Genomic DNA, 21,201 nt, shown 5'->3' on the forward strand with positions numbered 1-21,201 from the left:
AGAGGGCAGATGAGGGGAGAGGGGGGGGCACTAAAGAGATATACTGTATCTATCAATTTCTGCTAAAAGAACATCGGCCATTTCACCCGACTGCATTCCACATGGCAGTTTGTCAGTTGTGGCAGTTAAAGAGTAACTTTACTGTAATGTGTTTCACGCCTTGACAGAAGGTCAGAGCAGTGCCAGAGCAGTCCAGAGGTCCAGACCCTTATTGGACAGAGCAACATTCTCCCATCAGATGGCTGAGTCATGGCCCAACAGCAGGAAGTGACTGGGGAGGACTGTGGGACTGATAGAGATGAGATAGATAGATAGATCGATAGATAGATTGATCGATAGATAGATAGATCGATAGATAGATAGGTAGACAGATAGACAGATAGATAGGTAGGTAGATGGACCCATCACACATTCCCCTATGATGACGTCAGGTTCTCAGCCTTGAGGGGCCCTGGAGGCTGTTTTCACTCATTTCTACTGCAAGAAGGTGCTGGTGGGTGGGTGTTTGAATTGTTAATCAATGGAGGCAGACAGTGTTTTACTGTAAAGCAGGATGAGTCAGATGCAGTGTGAGGCAACTTGGAGATGCTCTTTAGGTTCATCACACTGAGGCTGTTACGGGTTTAAATGCTCATTTTAAAGTTCAGAATGTCTGTGTGTTTAGATAATAACTTCCTGTCTCTCGCTGCAGGGGGACTTTATTCTGCAGCTTGATGCTCGGTGAGAGTCAAGTCTTATTCACCCGCCAGCGATTGGCTACTGTAGCTGAGTTCACTCTGGGTTCAGCTCAGGGTTTCCAACTTTATTGCTTTCCAGCCCTTTTGCAATGCAACATTATAAACTCAGTGTTAAATGTAGGTTATTCCCATCAGGCAGGTGGGAGTTAGAGGAGGAGGGCAAAGCAAACTGCACTCATTATCAATACATTAGATACAGGAACACAACAAAGGGTTACACAGTGGATATTATGTGTATCATTGAGAAGAACAACACAAAGAGCCTTTAAATGTAACAGAGGGTTAAAAAAAACACCACAGACACTCAGAGAAGCCTGTGAGGCGTTTAAGTGCATTTGTATCATCCTGATTTTTCCACTCTCGATGCTTTCCTCCCTCCATGCGGTGCCATGTGGCTGTGCCGTCCGGGAGTGTATGACTGTGTGTATGACTGTGTGTACGTGTGTGAGCGTGTGTGTGTGTGTGTGTACAGGCCCCACGCTGCCTCTCTGCGTCTTTAAGGAGCCATGAAAGAGGGCGTGTTCAAACGCACCACCGAGGTACCGAGAGGCTTTGTGCGGACTAACAGCGCGTCAGAGCGGCAGCATCGCTCCTGGGGATGCGCGCACACCAACGGTAGTAACTGCGTGTAAAAAAAAGAAAAAAGAAAAAGAGAAAGACCTGAGCTGTGTGTGTGAGAGAGTGTGTGTGTGTGTGTGAGTGTAACAGATATCTGGATCGTCAGCGTTTAGTTTCTTCTTCTTCTTCTGTTTCTTTTTGTTTGATGCATGCAGCCCCTTTGTGAAGCTGCTGGGGGCCTAGAAGAAGAAGTGGAGCGGCTCCCGGTTTTATGAATGGGATGCCCGGTAGGTGAAGCTTTCTTACATCTACTCGCGTATAAACCTGCATCTGTATATATAAATGTGTGTGTTGTGCTGCTCCAGTGTGTGTTTGTTTGTGTGTATTCGGTGATCGTACGGTGCTCGTCGGCTGATGCGTTTGTGGTCAGCTGCTTATTGTTCTCCTGCCAAAGACCCACCCAGAAATATGGCAATAAACATCCAGTGTATCAACAAGCATTCCTGTGTACTTCTGAGCTAAAGCGTTTATTCTTTATGCAATGTTATATTTGGAAACACCGTGAACAAGTTAGTGGCTGTTTGAAGTGGAATTAAAGCCTATTTTTATAAAAGAAAACCCATCAAAGAGAACTTACCTCATCAAATTTAAGATCAAATCGACATTCAGCTCTAAAATATTTGTTAAGATGCAGGTGATGTTTCAAATGTTGTCATGCTGCATTCAGGAACATACTAACATTCTGTATATTTAACTGAAATGTCTTTATAATCAGTATTTGGGTCGTAAAATCAACTTTTAAACTATATGACTACTATATTGTAGCTGTTGAAAGCTCGAAATTGCCTCCAGCTCTTTGTTACACGTCTGTCGGGTTTGTTAACTTGGCATCCCCCCCTCAGTCTGCCTGGCAGGGTGGTCAGAGGGCCATGTGATGAGCTCATTGACAGGGGGGCCCAGTAAGCCGGCGTGCCCTCGGGTCCTGCAGGCCGTTGCTCCATCACTGATAACAAAAACCTCAGCGATTGTCAAGGAGAGATAATGTTGTCAGGGGTCTGCTTGTGAGGTGAAATCTGAGGCATTTTTCCTGCACGTTTTAAACTGTGACATTTGACCCCGTCTTATCCAAAAGTATACACACACACACACATAGATGTCACACTGTTCTGCCTGGGTGCTGTGATGGATTCAGCTTAACCAAACAGAGGCACAGAACAAGCTTCACCTGCCAGAGTCGTGCTCAGCTCGTTTCACAAGTGTGTGTGTGTGTGAAATGCTGTTTTAGAATGGTAAACCAGTCTAAACAGGTTCTGTTCACACAGCTTCCCTCTCTCTTAAATTACAAAGCGTCTAAGTGCCTGCAGGAGACGTGTGTGAAAGGCCTGAAGGTGAAAGTTATCCCTCCCTAGTGCGGTGTTGGACTCTGTGCCAAGCTTTCTGTTATGTGGGCACAGCACACACACTCACTCAGTGCAGACAGTGAATGCTGGCCAGTCGCCAAGGCAACACAACCTGCTCAGATTTTGTTTGGGGTTTGCTAAAGTGACTCAGGTTTTTACACGCTTGACTTTTATTTTGGCTATAATCGTCGTTTCCCGTAGCCTCTGCGGTAGCATTGAAGTGACGTGTGTGTTATTTGTGGCCGGCGAGTGTGTAATGCTGCTTGTTTGTGCTTGTTTGAGGCAATGCAATGTGTGTGTCCTGTCCAGCCTCTCTCACATACCAGGAAATACGCACATAAACAGTTTTTCTCCCCCCTGGAATGCCTCTGAGGATGGTGATAATGAACTGTTAGATTATTATAGAGCTCACAGCCGGTCAGTTGAAGGATGTGCAGTGTAGTAACATACCGAGTTGTTTGCGATTGCTCTTAGTAACTGTCTCTAATCTGGTCAATGAACAATTCGGTTGCAGTAAGCATGCTCTTGCGTCACCGTGAGTGTGCACAGACTCCCAACTGTGGTTGATCTTTGAGCAGCGGTCCAGCGTTTCCTTTATATAACCCTGTACCAACATTGAATTCTAAGGCCGTCTCGCATGTCACTGTTTGAATGGCGTGTTTGTTCCTGCGCCGTTTTGTTTGGCGGCATTGTTTTCTAGTCTTTCCCAACATTCTCTTTGCTTTGTGACCTGCGTGTGGCCGGCGTCCTCGTTGGTCGGCCGGTGCTGTTTCAGCTAGAGGAAACAGTTATTCTGCACTGCCTTCCTGTTTCCCTTGTCGTCGTCGTCGGTTGATGGTTGCAAAGCGGCGGGTAGTGCAAACGCGTCTCTAAATGACTCTCAGGCAGTAAAGTGCATTTGTGATCTATCCGAGTCCTTGAGTTTGATTTGTGTTAGTCAGATAATTGAATGTTAAATTCGGAGAGAAAGAAAAGCGTGCGTCGCATTTCCCACTGAGATGCCAGTCTGTTGATTGCTCCTCATCTGGTGCGTTTCTATTACACACAACACAAGTGGCTCTCTTAGATTTCACTGAAAAGTCTGTTACACAAAAGAGCTCTCAAACTATTTGTCGGGTCTTTGGCTCCCCTTCAGCTTCTGCATTTTGTTGCTTTTCATCGGCTCTGACCCTATAATTATAGCACTCCAGCGCTTGAAAGCAAGACTCGCAGAATCCCATAATTTCCCCCCCCTACATTCTTTCCATTCGAGGAGCAGGAGGACAGCTTTTTCCTGCCGCCGGAGTGTTTCGAGTAAAAAAAAAAAAAAGGAAGAAGGTCAACTCTCTCTCTCCACATCTGCAGCTGGTGGAGGCACCTGGCAAGTGGGCGATGACACGTGACACCTGGGCTGGAGGTTGGAAGCTGTCAGCGGCTTTAGAGTGACTCAGCTGCAGGCCCTGAAGAAGAAGGAGTGATTCAGGTTCAAGCCTCTAAAACGACCTCACTGACCAAACTAAGCACTCAATAATGCAGAAAGCTCGTTTCAATCAAAGCTCGTGATGGTGTTGTTGCGTGCTTGGCCTCAGCTCGGACATTAAAGCCGAGCTGCTGATGGAGATACGAGCTTTGTTTGTTTGCTCAGCCCCGTCAGTAACGCAGCGTGATGGACGACGGTTTGGTTTATGTTGCAGGAGTGGGCAGGAAGGGCAGGCTAAGTAGATTTCCGGTGAGATTGGAGCGTTCGCATCCCCCCCATCCCTTCCTGTCTACACGCAGACAAACACGCTTCACGGCAGGTGCGGACAGTGGCTGGGTGCACATGTTGATTTGTGTTTTTTGTCTGTGCTGTCGGGTGTATTTGTGTTGTTAGGAACCAGTTTGATCAGTGACCTGCAGCTGGAAACTACCATGGTCTCTCATTGTTTACCTTCGTTCCTCGTTCTACCCCCGACCACGATCCAAGGCCTCGCGAGTAAAGCTCGAACCACTCAGATCGCATGCCGTAGTACCGAGGAATAGCAACGAGAAATGTTTGTGTATGAAATGCCTGGAATTCTCGCCGCAGCCCACAGAAACACTTTTCCTGCCTTGAACTCAATGTTTACCATCGGCTGTTTGTGTCTCCAATCAAAGCCGTCAGTCTCCTCAAAGAGCAGGTGAGGGGAAGAGATGACAGCCGCCGTGTCTGGAGGCTGCGTGGGCCGCTGCTCTAAAACGGTATCAGAGGTCAACGGCTGCGTGTGAAGCAGCCTCGACTCGCTTCAGGCCTGATATCTGCCAGGGAGGATCTGATTGGCTGCTGTCCTACTCTGAATGTAGCGATGGAGTCTTTCCTTTTGCTTTCCTTTCCTGTAGCTGATTAGGTTGAATTAAGGTGTGAGTTATGCAATCACTCAACAAAGCTCCCCCCCGCCCCCCCAACACACACACGCACGCACACACACACACACACACACACACACACACACACACACACACACACACACACACACACACACACACACACACACACACACACACACACACACACACACACACACACACACACACACACACACACACACACACACACACACACACACACACACACACACACTCACACACACACACACACACTCAAAGCTGCTTATCTGTGATATTCCACTCACTGATCTGTGGATATGTAAAGATTTAGCAGGGAAGCTTTAAATACCTGTTGTGCTTTGATCCCAGCGGAGGAGGAGGAGGAGGAGGAGGAGGAGGAGGAGGAGGAAGGCCCCTGTGGGTGAGGTCTGACATTAACATAGCTGACTGAACTCGCACCAACTTACCACGCATGAGACGGCCGTGATGCGATTTTCACAGCGGGTGTCGCATAGACAGTCGGTGTACAGGGTGCGAGCGGAGATGAGGTCACGTGGTGGAGATTCAGGATTTGGACGATCTGAGTTCTTGCCGTTCGCTGTGTCGGTCAGGTCAAGAACCTTGGATCGCACAGAGGCGAGGAGCCAAAGTTTGACCAGCCGTGTTTTGAATTCACACCTGTGTTGATTTGCAGTGTGTATGGGTAGAAAAGACACCTGAAGGCTTTTCCACCACCAAACAAGCACCGAGTCCAGCTGTTCCTGCCCGTCAGAGGGTTGCATTTGCTGAAATCTCATTAGATCAGTGTGTGTTGTGCATTGCTATATTTATCTCAGCAGGGTGCCGCCGCCGCCGCCATGTTCTGCCCAGCCTGCATCACTGAGCCATAATGTGATTTGCTCCGTTTGTCCTGCTGCTCCTGCTCCTCCCCTGAATGAGACGTCCAGGCCTGCTAACTGAGTTGTGTGGCAGATTCCGATCTACTACTGGCCATTTGCCTGTTTAATCACTGGAACGTGTGTGTGTGTGTGTGTGTGTGTGTGTGTGTGTGTGTGTGTGTGTGTGTGTGTGTGTGTGTGTGTGTGTGTGTGTGTGTGTGTGTGTGTGTGTGTGTGTGTGTGTGTGTGTGTGTGTGTGTGTGTGTGTGTGTGTGTGTGTGTGTGTGTGTGTGTCTGAAACAACCTCTTGCCAGCGTGGGCGTTAGTGGATCGCTTCCAGTAACAAATCCGCTTCTTACTACTTTTCTCTTGTCGTTTGTTTTTTCTGCCACACACACACAAACACAGCAATTTCAGCCCTCCTTGTTTTTTCGAGCCAAATGAGTTCATGTGTCCTCTCCCACTCTCTCCCCCCCCAATGTCTCTCACCCTCAGGTCATTGACTCGTCCTGCCAGGTCAGTGATTCCTAATGGGTCGGAGAGGCTGAACCCCCCCGCCCCCCCACCCCCACCCCGCCTTAACCCCAGACAGTAGAATACACACCAGACTAATTGATCACAAAAGAGGTCGAGTCAATACCCAATTAGGGAAATGGCCCATCAATCCTGATCTAAGAATGAGTGTGTGTGTGAGAGAATGAGTGATCTGTGTATTAGTGTCGACTGGTCCGGTGTGAGTATTGACAGGAAGTGAAAAGTTATGTTGGTCGGCGGGTCATTATTCCTGTCTGATGTCGGGGCTGTTTTTCATTGTTATAAATTCCAGGTTCCTGTGACGGCGGCGGTGGTGGTGGAGGCCAAGGGGGGCGGGGCTTAGGCAGTGGTAGTAGCAGTCTTAGTAGTTGTAAGCTGTAAACTGTTATTCGCTCACTGTAATTACACTGGCGGGGCTTTTTCTCCGCTCATTGTTCTCGCTGGTTTGGCTTCCGAATGACCGCAGATGTTCCATTTAAAGATACCAGACGTTATCGGGCCGACGCGCGGAGGAAACGCGTGATTTAGAGCTCCTTGTTTTCTCCTTCTTCACCTATTCAGTGGGAGTAAAAGAGCCCATTTGGATTTACGTCCTCTCCGCAGCGTTTTCCGCCGAGTATTTGCTCCCCATAAAGTGCTATACCGGCTATAACCTTATGGTGTTTAAGCAGATTTAAAACCCCCCTAAGAGCCACGGCAGGTATTTATACTGATAATAGAGTTACGTGATGTATAAACGCTGTGAACATTATATTCCCACTGCATAAATACATTTGGGGTAATGGCCTGGAATGCCATTTACCCCTGCGGTTGTGAGAGGAGGGGGAGAAAAAGTACAGTGGCAATGGTTTGGAACAGATCCTACTGTGTTCAGTGTGTGTGTGTGGGCAGGGGTGTGTGTGTGTGTGCTTGGGCGGTTGAGAAATACCGCATACGCTTCAAGACGGGTCGGTCGCCTTCAACAACTCTCTCTCCCTCGATGGTTCCGGGAGGGGTCGAGAGGTCACGGAAGTGTCGTAAACAGTGTTTGTCGTCTTCGCCCTCTCCGCCGTCCGTCCGCCCGTTTCTGTCCCACGTCCCATCTCTGTGGCAGCCAGACCGCCGCTGTTGTGAAAGTTTGTTTATAAAGTCAACTCACCCCTGCTGCCCCCGGATCCTGCGTTTCCCACGCTAACTGCTGCCTTCTCAGGCCCTTTTCCCCGCGTTTTCACACACACACACACACACACACACACACACACACACACACACACACACACACACACACACACACACACACACACACACACACACACACACACACACACACACACACACACACACAGCTATAAATAAAGCCGTATCGTGAGTCACGTTTGATGAAGCTGTTAAAGGCCTCGGGTTGCTCCAGAGCTTCCTGAGTCTGGCTCCGATTCAGCCCAGGATGAAAACCAGAAGCTGCCTGGTGGCCGTCTCACATCTGTGTGTGTGTGTGTGTGTGTGTTTGTGTGTGGGTGGGTTTAGGCAGCGTCAACTTTTCATAGTCCGATTCGCGGGGGGGGGGGGGACACAGCCGCGTCTCCCAGCTTCCCCTCGTTTCAACTGCCAAATAGCTTTTCCTATCAGCGTGTGCCACCCAGGAGCGACGAGTCAGGAGCGCTTGTTGTTGTTTCGTCCGGGTGTGAATTCTTTCTGCCTCGTTATTTAAAAGAAACCAACAATTCAGCAAAGCGTGCGGCTTCAACAACAAACGTGTCTGTGAAAAATGTGACCCCCGTGTGTGTGTGTGTGTGTGTGTGTGTGTGTTGGCAGCAGTCCATTGGATGTGAATGGAAACGTTTCACATGATGTCCAAACTCGAGCTTCACTGCTATTTCAGCATTTTCCTACAATAATTAAGTGAAATACAAATATAACATAAATAATTCAAACATCTTCTTACATAAACATGGACAAGATGAATTATTGAACACGTCAGGCAGAAACAACGCACTTTGACTGTATATGTTCTAGTCTCGCACAGAAGGAGGCTGTGTGCCGAAACCCCTTTGCAGGAAATGCCATCACCACGGTAACCAAATCAGGTGAAGGCATCAACAGGAAGTGGCGTGAAGAGCGCTCAGATGGCAGGGAAGAGACGGAAGAACGAGGCAGACCTAGGTTTGATTTGCTGAACGGTTTTAGTTCAAAACCGACAAAAAGATGGAGTCTCTGTTGTCGCATGCTTAGGAAGCCAAAGGTAAGCCAGGGCAAGTTTCTACCCAGGATTCATAGCAGCACGCGTCTGCACAAACCGCTGATGCTTCATTCTTTGTAGGCCACCCTGGCAGCTCTGCTCGCCATGTAGCGTTTTATGTGTCGAACTCCGCTAACGAGACGCCTTCCACCCCCCAAAGTCCCGCAGAGCTGCACCTCAGGAAGCGGCTTGTGTGTGTGTGCGTGTGTGTGTTGGTTTCCTCTTCACCGATGCAGAGGACCGGCGTTCGCTCCCCCGGCTGTCACAGATTGTTGTCTAAAGAAGAGAGGAATCCGTCTCGCTAAGCGATCGTCTTTCAGCTCTTGTCATCTCGCCGATACCAATTCCGCTCATGTCACAACAACGAGCCCCGGAGCTGATGCACGGTGCGCGCGCATGGTAGTGCTGCTTTCCCTTAATTGACTCTTCCGTGACTATAGATGATCAGACTTTGGCGATCCCTTAACGCCGCTCCAGCTCGAGTCCTTCCTCTCCAACTCCTTGAGGTCTGCGGTGATTTGGTCTTGATTATAAAGTCGTATAAAGAGGCGTCCTGTGGTCGTCCGTGTCCCCGTCCATGTCCCGTCCCCTCCCTTCCTCCCCCCTCAGTGTGTTTCAGAGGTCATGTCACAGAGCAGTTTTCCTTCCTGCTGCCTGTAATTGACGGCTTCGACTCGTAGACTTGTAATTAGTGGGACACTTAAGATTCCGCAAATGTTTTTATCGACTTGGAGGGTTTGAACGATTAGATGGGAATATTTCTCACAGGAATGAATCTGGAATATGTTGAATTGGACGTAATTGTCCTATCTGTCGTCTGGCTTTGTGTTTTTAAGTTGAATGGCGTGAATTTATCTGAATGTTTATACAAGAACGCAACGCTGATTGATTGAATGAACTTTATTTTCTTTTGTTTAGGTTCCCAAGAGGAGTGGAATTGAGAAGCTGTGACGTTCCCAAGTTCTCCTGCCGGTTGGTTTTGGCTCCAGAGGTCCACTGCTGTCTGACTGCGTCTCTCTCCACCTCCATCATGCCGATCCTGAAGCAGCTAGTCGCCGGCTCGACCCAGAAGCGGCGTTCCCGTATGGATCTGACCCGGGAGATGATCAGCGCTCCTCTGGGTGACTTCCGCCACACCATGCACGTGGGCCGCAGCGGCGACGCCTTCGGGGACACATCCTTCCTGAGCACCCGCTCTGGCGAGCCTCCGCCCGACACCACCTCTTTTCCTCGCTCCCCGCGCCCCGGCCTCCTGTCTCGCACCTTCAGGAGCAGCAAGCGCTCCCAGTCCGTCACCAGGGTGGACCAGCAAAGGGACAACTCGCTGGTCCACTGTGAGTCTCCCACCTACGTCAAGAACGCCATGTCTCTGCCCTTCCTCAATGACGAGGACAGAGGAGACGATCTGGTGGCGAAAAGCCTGACCTCCAGTCCTTTTAAGCAACACGGGGACGTGGACGGGCGGCCGTCCAATGGCGCGGCTGCGGCCGCTCACTTCCTGGAGCTGGACGAGAGGAGCTTCGGCGAGCTGACGGAGCTTCCAGAAACGTCCCACCACTACGGAGGGGGGATGAAACGCGCCGAGTCGGTCATGTCCTTCCACCTTGACCTGGGACCCTCCATGCTGGGAGACATCCTTGGGGTGATGGAGAAGGAGGACGACGACCTGGGCTACGAGGAAGGCAAGAACAGCGAAGGTCGAGCCTCACCCCCACTGAGCAGCCACGGAGATGGAGAGGACAGAGAGGATGGAGGGGAGAGAGAGGGAGACGTGGACGAAGAGGAAAGGAGGGTAGAGGAGGGGGAGGAGGGGGAGGAGGAGCAGCAGCAGGAGGAGGAAGAGCAGGAAGCAGAGCCACAGCAGGCGTCAGTGCTTCCAGCCGAGTCTATGGATGTGGAGCCTGAGGACGGGGGGACGTACACCCCCGAGGACACGCCGGAGACACTCCCCAAACACCTGCAGCACCTGGACAGCTGCTCAATGTCCAGCTCGGGCTCGGCCGCGCTGGAGGAGAAACCCGACTGTCGCGACACGGACAGCGCCACCTTCAGTGCGCCGCCGGAGGAGGAGAGCAACTTCTCCTCCTTCATGGAGGACGATGAAGACGACGAGATCCGAGTATGAGATTCCCAAAGTCGCCCAAAATAAGAGGGCTGGACTCCGGAGTGGGTTTATGTGTAAGTAGCAATTCCTCCGGCGGCGCCGATCTGCGCCTGAATGGAAACTGAGAATTCATTTTTTTCCCCCTGGTGCTGTGGGAATAGGATTGTGGGAAAGATAGATGGATAGATGGGGTCCATGTTAGCATGTGAGGAGACTTCCTGAGTCCTTCCTCAGTTTGTCAGTCTGTCCTACCCTCTGAAAAGAAACTTTTGGGGAACTGAAACGCAGAAGGAGCCGCTCGCTGAATATGGAACATTCCTGAAGAAAGCAGGGAGGCAACAGGGAAAAGGGGAGGAGGGGGGGACCTCTGTAGGAAAAACACACTTTCCATATCTAAAGCTCAGTTCACACTTTCTCTCTTTTCCTTCACTTGATGTGTCACATGCGCTTTACTCCCCCCTCTGCCTCTCCTCTACTTGTTTGTGTTTGTGTGTCTCTCTCTTTCTCTCTCTCTCTCTCTCTCTCTCTCTCTCTTTCTCTCTCTCTCTCTCTCTGCTGTGGGAGCACTGTGAGGCGGAACAGAAGGCTTCTGTCAACACGGGATCATCGATGGGTATCTTGTCACAATAAAGGGGGACCGTGTTTGTCGCCAGAGTGTGAAGCCCTGGCTGGAGTCTCCTTTGTCTGGAAAATATGACACAGATCAGCCACAGAGCCCCTCCCCTGTGTGTGTGTGTGAGTGTGCGTGTGCGTGTGTGTGTATGTATGTATGTGTGAGGCGCTGCCGTTTCCTGCCGTATAACACGCTGAAAACCTTTTTCTGGGTTTAGCTTGACGGTGAGCAGCACTCTCTGATGCCGGGCCTAAAGGGGGGGGAGGAGCTAATGGAGACACACGACTCTGCATCCGCCATAAACCACGGCGCCGCTAACAGGAGGGCAGAGAGATGGAGAGCAGGGTGCAGGGTAATGGAGAGGCGCTGCACACACTCACGCTCTGCCTCAGTGTTTGATCCATCTCAACTGCCTGTCATACTGAAGAGTTTGCAGATTTGCCTCCGTCTTTCTTTCACCGTTTCTCTTTACGTCATTCGAGTGAAGACCGGGCGACCGCGACTGCTTGCAAACCGCTTCCTTCCTGTGTGTTTGTCACATCCCAGCAGCTGCACGGTTGCACAGCCTTAACCTCCTAACACGACCTCACCACTACTAATGAGGAGGCCCGAGACACTAGTGTGTTTTATTTGATGTGTGTGTTGATATCTGTGAGCTGCGTCTGTGTCATATCGGCGTTTGAAGGATCTGATGATGAGGAAGACGGGGAAGAGAGTTGCAGCACGGTTGCAGCTCCACTGTATATGTTGCGTCATTGGGAAAAACTACGGCTGGAAATCTGGAGGTTCAGTTCATTACACTGCCTTAAACTGAAACTCACACACGTGCCAAAATCCTGCTTCCTGGCTCTGTATTTGCCTTGGGAGAGCCAATCAGATCTGTCCGTTAGCTTTGGATTCATTACTGTGGACTGATTTTCATCTTCAGAAAAAAAAACAAAGCCGTTGGTGTAAAAGAGGAAAATGAAATGGATCCATGTGTATTTATGTTCCCACTGAGTGAAAACACTACTGTGTGTGTGTGTGTGTGTGTGTGTGTGTGTGTTACATTTGGCCTTCCTGTCGTCTCCTCTCGTGTATTTACTACTTTTTCTGTACTCTCCAAAATAACCTATATTTTTCAATAAAATGAATCCTGAACATCTTCACTTCCTGTCATGTGTGTGTGCATTTTTTCCATCTCTGTGCTTTATTACACACACATGTAGTGTTTGAAATGGTTTAAGAATGGAATTCCTGGAGTGCTCCACGCCACTTCCTGTCCCCGTTCTTGGCCTCTCCTAGCAGAGGAAGGAAGGAAGCAATCGCAGCAGAGTTGGACGGCGTCTCCGGAGCGATTTGACAACTCACGCTGAGAACGGCGCGATGACTCAGGGGTAAATGTGCCGGCACAAAGCATTATTGTCATTTTCTCTGAGGAAATTGAAAGCCTTTGCAAAGGTTATTTTTCTAAATGGAGGGTTCAGATCTCTGTGTATGTGTGTGTGTGTGTGTGTATGTGCGTGCGTGTGCGTGCGCGTGTGTGTGTGTTCTCTGGATAACAGGAAGCTGGTTAGATGAACGCTGGCGTGAGGTGATGAGGTCGTCTCATCCCGTCCATGTTTATTAGTTTATTCCGTTTAACTCCATCCACATTAGATACACGACCGCGCTGCACTATTGTATCATTTCTCTTCAATCTTTCATCTCCATTATGTGTGTGTGGATGTGTCTGCTTCCACTTTCACTCACATTATCCCATCTGCCGCAGGGCCAGAGAAAGCCATTATTCTCGTGTAAAAAAGCCCAAAACAGGCCGTTTATATTGATCGCTGTGATCAATACAGAGCAGCGGTGATATCGATCCGTTCTTTGTCTGTCTGTATAAAGTCATTATTCTTTTACTATTTGTTTGCTTGTTTGTTTGTTGGAGAAAGAAATACTAAATTTTTCACCACACACTACTTTTGTGTTTTGTTATTTTTTACCACTTTCACTATTGAACAGGAGCCAACATCCATCTGCTCTGACTGCTGATCAGCCTCATGCAGCTGTTCTCACCTCTGCCTGTCCTCCAGCGCCATCTAGCGGGTCTGGGAAGCTCACATCTGGTGATGGGTGTGTCGGCACAAGGACTGATGTGGGATTCGAGTGCGTGTGTGAGAGAGAGAGAGAGAGAGAGAGTGTGTGTGTGTTCATCTCGTAAACGCTTCTGTACCAGTTCACACCGACATAATTTGTAACAGACTAACATCATTGACTGATTGTGATTCTGTTTGATTTTCTTGAGTGTTGAACACATTTCTTCTTCTTACGAGCAACAAATAATCCTATAAAAGATTAAAAAAAACACATTGATCAACAACTCAGATGAAATGATTAGGATGATTTGTTGTATCAGGCAGGATGTGTGTGTGTGTGATTGTCCCACATATTCTAACCTGAAACCGGAGACGGCAGATTTGTTAGGGAGGCTTAACACACACACACACACACACCCTCCCCTCATTGTAATCTGACTCTGCCTTGCAGCTGTTTCTCTCTCTCCAACACTCTCAAACACAGAGTCTCATCTGCTTTGGTGGCTGTCAAATATCCTTCGCCTTCGCCTTTCCCCCCTCTTTCACTTTGAAAGTCTTACTTTGTTTCAGCGGTGACCAATGGGAGGCGCTCATCGCCTTCAGGTTTTGTTTTGCCACGAGCCCCCGCCTGGACCCTCTTGCCTTTTTTCCACCAAATTCCATCAGCAGACTTTGCAGCTCGCTCTTCCAGCAGGCCTACGGCACGCTGCAATCTGGAAAGTATTAAACAACCTGCTGGTGGAGGGGAGTGGGGAAGGAAAGGTGGGGGGGGGGGAAGTTTTACAAAAGTGGGGGATGGGGGAGAAAAGAAACAGAATACATAATTGTTCATATACCGCCCTTTGCCTGGCTTCGTTCCCTTTCCCCTCCCACACACACACACACACACACACACACACACATTGGTGTCGAGGCCCCCCTCCCTTAAATCCGGACCACTCCCCGAGCTGCTCCGGGATCTTTCTTTTATGTTTGCACCAGTATTTTGCGAGTACTTTTTTTATGGGTCATAAACAAACAGCCGTTTCTGCCATGTTGTTGCACTGGGGAGGAGAGGTGGTGGAGCATGTGGGTGTGGTATGTGTGTGTGTTTGTGTGTGTGTGTGTGTGTGTGGGGGGGGGGGGGTTTGTTTGCTGGCACGGAGCTGGAGTACCGTGGTCGAAAGCCCCAACTGTGTGTTTGTGGTTGGAAGCGAGAAGGAAAATCTGGAGAGCGTCCAGACATCTTTTTCCCAGGCTTTGATACACATATCTCTGACCAAATGTATGCACAGTATCTGGGGAGGAGAAGGAGCTGAGAGAGCGAGGGAGCGAGAGAGCAAGAGAGGGCCTGGCTGAGAGAAGACGAGCACAATCTCATCGCTGCCAAGGGGAGGAAGAACCAACAAATTCATCTGCCCCGGGCTGTGAATTATCTGCCCTGCCTGTCATGTGAACGTCGGTATAATATCATCAAACTGTGCAATTATCAATGTTAACACTGGATGTAACAGAGTTGTGAATGGTGACAAACCCACAGAGAGTTATCACCCAACTGCACGGCTCTATATTAAAGCTTTTGTGTGGGTTTTTACAGACGCACACTGGCTGTGTAGCAGGCAGCTGTTCCCATCACACGCAGCAGCACATGGCAGAGCTGCTGATGAAGGTTTGAGCTTTAACAAAATAAAGACCCACATATTTGTACGTCAGGAGCCGGCAAAACCAAAACAGAATCGAATGACGGAGAATAGATCTGACAAACACTCGCCGGGCGAGCAGAAACGGGATTCTGGTGGGTTGCTAGTGTTGCTCTGTGTCTGCTGCTCGTGTAAAATGGCTGATTATTTACATTAGCATAATTCATAGCAACTTAATAAGACATAAACTGTGCCATGTAGTATTTCGGAACAAAGTAATCAATCATCATTTGTTTCTTGAGATCTAATAAAATATTAGTAGTCTAATAATCTAGTTTTTAAATGCTGTACCTCAAACATGTTCAGTCTGTAAATGTATTTATTGCTTTTAAACTTAAACATGATAAAAAAGCTTTCCGTGTCCTGAGAGGAAGTTCCGGGTGTTCCTCTAGGAAAGCAAGAGCCAGGACTGCGGATATCGGCGTTAAAAGGAGCAGGGAACATAAACATTCCAGTACCCAGTGTTGACCTCTTGACCTCTAAACCCTGGAAAGGCATGGGCCAGGCAGGAGGAGACCACACACACACACACGTGGTGGGGGGAGGAGCAGGCAGGGATGCTAAACCTTCTCCTGTGTCTGAGCTTTTAAAGAGCTTCAGCTGCCTGTGCTGAGGGCGGTGAAAGCTGAGCCCCCGGCCTGCAAACAGCAGCCCGGTCCGTCCCGCTCAGACGCCTGGTGCCTGAGCAGGTATGTCACGATCCCAACAAGGGCTTTCACAGACAAGGAAAAGCGAGTCCAAGGGAAACAGAGGTCCTGTCGCTCTCTTCCTTCCACCAGTCGTCGTGCAGCGAGCAGTTTCCTTCATAAATCTGGGGATTGTGTCATAAATTCTTTGGGCTGGATTTTCTGTGTTAAAATATGTTTTCCGTCTCGCAAAGCCACAACTGCTAAATCTGCCATCAGCCCAGCGAGACTAAAACCACCTATTTGACACGTTTCATTGGTCCATTACCGTTTTGACTGCAGGCCATCAAACCAATATATGCAAACACATTTTGGAGTCCTTTGGTTTGGGGGTTTGAAAAGTTTCAGCGCGACAGTTTTACCTTTAACAGTTTAGGGTCTAACATGTCACTCTGGATGTGGACGTGGACGGCTCCATTTTTTTGTGCCGCAATCTCAGAAACGATGATTCATCGGCTCATTTTCCATTCTTTCCTTCTGTCTGTGTATTGCTGGTCTGGTCTCACTGTGCTGAAGAGAAGAGCAGTTCCTGCAGCCATGTGCGTCCCCGGGAGGCCTGGCCTGGCCTGGCCTGCACTCAGCCATGACCACATCGGGGGGGCACTGCTGCTCTCTACTACCCCCTCATCTCTGCCAGAGGCTACTTCCCGTCCAAGGCCTGTCTACGGCTGGCTGACACTATATACTTCCACACATGTACTCCTCCACACTGTCACACACACACACACACAGACAGATTGTTGTCAGTTGTAGACATCAACACAAAAGCGTAAAAGCGGTTGCAGAAATTGTTGATATAATCAGATTTCCACACATGACTTGCTGTAAATTAGAGTATAAGGGATGATTGAGAAGAAATCTGTCGCCCAAATGCTCAGAACAGTGAAGACTTCATCAGGGAAAGTGGCTCCCCGGGACTGATAAAAGGAGGCTTTAGAAGTTGATCGTTCAGTGAGAATCCTGCATCCTTGCCAGTATAGACTTGGCTCTGTCCCATCACACGACGCTGCGTGTCCACACAATACACTCCTTGTTTGGCAGCCACTGCATACCCACTGTGGAGAGAGAAAGGTCTAAAGCTGACCAGGAAGCCAAGATCACAAAGGGTCACTTCCCGTAGGCTCGTGTTAAACTTTGACCCTGGAGTCCTTCTTCAACCTAATCCTCCCTCCGTCCCATCATACTGAGCCACACTAGTCAAACTCATCCACTGCAGGCGGAGGGAACAAAAGGACATAAAGTCTCTGAGTTTGATGCCTTCAGACATTTAGATTATCTGGCAGTAAGTGGCTCCTTTTATTCAACACATTTCTCTCCCTACAGGCGCCTCTTTTTTAAATAATGTAAGGTTACTTTGTCATATTGGCTTTCAATGCCCAACAGTACATTTCGGAACATCTCCCTAAACTCATTCCCGCCTTTCAACTTCTCAATTCCGTGTTAGATTAAAAGTCTTTGTGAACTGATTGCACTTTTTGAAGTTTGTAGTTTTGCCTCTTTGAGTTCAAGAGGGAAACAACTTATGCAACTGTGACCGTGACATTACCTCAGACAACGGCTGACATCACCGCTCTGGTTCACCTACAGTATTACGTAATGTTTGACTGAGTGGCTGCAGCGTATTGAAGGCCTGTGTCCACTCCACACGCTGCCCACCGCTCACACAGACTAAACCGCAGTGAGTTCCTAGTGGCGGCCTCTAATATCAGAGCTGGCTGAGCAAATCACATTTTCCATTACAGTCTTGTCACCTTCCTGTTTCCAAGCTTATACCAAACATCCACAGCACCACTGGAGACGAAACCTAAATCCATCCGAAAAGTTCAGTCCTCATAAATCAGGAGGGTGTGTGTAGAGATAGAAAACGACACGAGGGAGACCAGCGCGTTCACATGTGGATAGTGGGATTTAAAAGCTACTCAACTGGGTGTTGGTCTTCGTCTAACAGCTCCGTCATCCTGTTTGTGGACCCCTCCCTCCCTCTGGTTCCCCCAGGGCTGGAGCTGGAGAGGAGAGAGGGAAAAGTCCAGTCGACCCTGGCTCTCCCCCCGCAGTCGCACCGGCCCAGGATCACGCTGTTTCACACAACAAATCCAATCCAAGTGTGTGCGTGTGAGTGGGTGTGTGTCGGCTGCACATGCTTGTCATTGGTGTGCAGGCTTTGGTTTGCTGTGTTGAACTGGACAGCAGCTGTAATTACAGGCTGTTACATCTGTGCTGCTCACTTGCATGCTAAAGTGTAAAATTTCAATCAGGGGTAAATAATGGATTACAGCCAGTGTTATAAAAATCTGTTTAATTAAAATGCTGTCTGAAGACAAATTAGATCCATTTTCTCTGCCTCAGTCGGTGTCAGTGCATGTGTGCGTGTGTGTGTGTGTGTTGGAGTGTGATACATCTCCCAGCTGAGGCGATAAAATAAAACACAGCCGCACTGAGCATCAAAAGCGTTGTCGTGCAATTATTGGATCTCTCCAACAAGCGTAAAATGTCTGTCACATGACCTGTTTCTCTGCTTCTTCAGGGAAATCTGAGTCTGTCTGTGGTGTTTAGTTTAAACGTAAACGCTGGATGATGTTGAACGGTTGGCCTGCGATAAAGAGGCGTGTCTGGGTCTGGGAGCTCGGCAGATGCAGCTGAGCATGAGGCCATCTAACAAGCCTGGTAAAACCTGGTAAAGCCCCGCTGCCCACTCCATCTGTAGCTGTTTACATTGACTGACAGATCGCTCAGAGAGGCAGAGAGAGAGAGTTGGAGCGTCTCCATCTCCAGTCGAGCGCTGCCTCATTCACACCACAAACTCCAGAAAGACGTCATGTTGACAGCGTAAACCTCAAAGTTTACCAAAGCTGGGCTACGTGACCTTCGTGTGCCTGTGTGTGTGTGTGTGTGTGTGTGTGTGTGTATATGAGTGCAGGAATGCTCATGCGCTTACGTGGGAGTGTGACCAACCCGGTGAGTAAGAGAGGGGCTGGACAGTTGTGAATCAGAGCAAGATGGAACAAATAAAGAAGGAATGGCAAAGTAATCATCCAGATCACTGTTTCGCTGCTCTTCTGCTGCTCGGCCCAGCTGTGCTGCAGCTTCGCTCCAGCCAGGAAGTTGTGCTGGGGGAGTGAGCGGGGCGGAGGCAGGGTGAGGTCACCCTGCTGTTGGCCCCTGGGATGGGAGGATCGCTGAGAGAGGAGACACACTCAGCCCACTGTTACGGCTCTATCTTCATTCTTTTCCCAGCTGCGGCGCAAAAACAGGAATTTCCGAAAAGTCTGAAGATCTTGTTTGAAGATGGTTCATCAATCATTTTTATTCCCACTGGGGAAAACAAAGTAATCAACCTCCATATGCAATAAATGATCATCCCTTCTCTGAGATAACTGAGATATTGGTTGCTTGGTTGGTTGTTGAGAGCTTAAGTTGTCTGAGAGTTGTCTGGTCTGTTTTATTTTCTTCAAATAAGTAAAAGTAATTTGCAGAGAAATGATTTCATTTATTTCGCCTTGTTTCCAACACAAATCGACTTACTTCAGGGATGAAACGAGAAAGTATCAATGCTGGTTTCAGGATGGAATTACAACTGATTCTAGAAAATACCTCCACACAAAAAGGCAAATATTCAGCTTTCAAGCTCCTTTAAATAGATTTCTATAGTTTAATTCTTTAGATGATGTAGATTAGGGTTAAATCAGTCAAGATATTGAGTTTAGAGCTCAGATTGCATTTTGTTTTTGAACTCAAATTACAAGATTCCATGTCGTGTTGCTGAGTGCTTTGCTTGGGCGTCAACCTCTCACAAGCATCACACCGTCCATCCCAAACTGTCCAGCTCAAACACACAGTACGGCCATTTTTAACACTCCCAAACACCCCCCTCCCTCCTCTTACATACGTGCACTCACACAAACACAGACATGCATAGTTAGAGTGAGTCCACCCGCAGAGTTGTGGGCAAATTTAGAGACCACTGTGTCAGTGCTGGGCCCTGCATGCCTGGGATGCCTTGGGTGTGACCAGGGTGGCCAGTGTGTGTGTGTGTGTGTGTGTGTGTGTGTGTGTGTGTGTGTGTGTGTGTGTGTGTGTGTGTGTGCGTGTGTGTTATGGTCGCTCCAGCTGCCTGTCGTCTGTTGCGTGTCCCATCAGTTCTCACTGGAGGAAGAAACCGGGGCCAAGCTGGAGCAGACGCCTCATGGAGGAAAGGCGACTGAATGGAAAGAACTGCTGATAGGATTCGGAATTTCCTGGTCACTTGCAGATTCACGTGGAAATTAGGCACCGCACATTTCTTGGCCTTTAAAAACGATTCTGTGGAACTGACGGGGCTCAGGCTGCTCGTTAAGACCAACCACGAGAAGGCCATTATTTTGCCAAAAGGTGAAACAGTTCTAACGTCACTACTGAGTTTCCAGTTTTAAAAAACACACACAAACAAAAGTTTCCAGTCATGAAATGCGCAACAATTACACTGCAGCCTGGTGATTCTCAGGACTCCAATCTGCTCCTCCCTCCTCCCTCCTCCCTCCCCTCCCTCCCTCCCTCCCTCCTATCCTAGCATATGGGTTGTTGTTTTTTTCACAGGCTGGAGATCTACAAACCCAAGCATGACCTCAGAGAATTAAATATTCTCCTTGGAAAACCCCCCATCTCCCTAAAAGTGGCATCGGAGGTTGTCAGAGAGAGAGAGAGAGAGAGAGAGAGAGAGAGAGAGAGAGAGAGAGAGAGAGAGATTTTGTTTGAGGGTTAAACTATGTGACTCTCCTCCTTTTTTTGTCTGCACACACTCTGTTTGTACTTGTGGGATTTATGATGCTGTGTTTGATTATTGAGCCCAGCAGACGGACATTCATCTTGCAGGAGCCCCAGTTCTTTTCTTTTAACAAGGTTGAAGCTTAACTACAGGCCTACTATAATGAGAGCCCAGGTAATTGTTTTGAATGGGTAACTTTATAATGGAAATATATGAAAAAAAAGAAGGCATCCTCTGTTTCCAATTAAAGCGTTCCATCCCCTCCCCCACAGCTGTGAGAGAAGCAGGGGGGAGTTGAATCCAGGCTGCCATTCCATATTTTCTTCTCTCGTGCACTATTTGACTACAACATATGGTCCCAGCTCGGAATTTAATGTAATTTTTCCGCTTGCTCGCTCGAAAACCTCAGTTTTTCGCTCTTCAGAGGGCTGCTGAAGCTCTATTTATAGTCTTTCCTCACCCAAAACGGGGAGGAAAGGAGTAAAAGGAGAAGCAGCGTTTGTAGGAAATGTAAAGATATTATTTTCTCTGTGTGTGTGCTGCACTGCCGCCGCCGCCGCCGCCGCCGCCGCATGTTGTTTCTGACCGCGCCCAACTTCTCTTTTTGTCACGAAAAGGGTGAAATCCATGACAGGAGGGAATGTTGCGGTACACGTGTTTTCAGCCGCTTG

General features: G+C 48.8%; 1 protein-coding gene across 2 annotated transcripts; it reads left to right on the plus strand.

Annotated features, from left to right (window-relative positions):
• The first annotated feature begins 1,167 nt into the window (after positions 1-1,167).
• Positions 1,168-12,512, plus strand: cdc42ep4a (CDC42 effector protein (Rho GTPase binding) 4a). Of its 2 annotated transcripts, none has more exons than XM_076143048.1 (2): positions 1,168-1,582; positions 9,566-12,512. In XM_076143048.1, exon 2 carries the CDS (start codon positions 9,678-9,680, stop codon positions 10,770-10,772), a length of 1,095 nt encoding a protein of 364 aa, XP_075999163.1. In that variant the 5' UTR covers positions 1,168-1,582; positions 9,566-9,677; the 3' UTR covers positions 10,773-12,512. The 2 variants fall into 2 exon arrangements, with proteins under 2 accessions (XP_075999163.1, XP_075999164.1); XM_076143049.1 differs by lacking the exon at positions 1,168-1,582 and adding an exon at positions 7,159-8,650.
• The last annotated feature ends 8,689 nt before the right edge of the window (positions 12,513-21,201 follow it).

Source organism: Genypterus blacodes, unplaced genomic scaffold (genome assembly GCF_046128005.1).
Source record: "Genypterus blacodes isolate CSIRO-AG114 ecotype Tasmania unplaced genomic scaffold, CSIRO-AGI_Gbla_v1 ptg000022l_1, whole genome shotgun sequence".
NCBI classification, from domain to species: Eukaryota; Metazoa; Chordata; class Actinopteri; order Ophidiiformes; family Ophidiidae; genus Genypterus; species Genypterus blacodes.

Excerpts from the sequence above, each read along its gene's own strand:
- cdc42ep4a (XM_076143048.1), top strand. The coding sequence starts at position 9,678 with ATGCCGATCCTGAAGCAGCTAGTCGCCGGCTCGACCCAGAAGCGGCGT.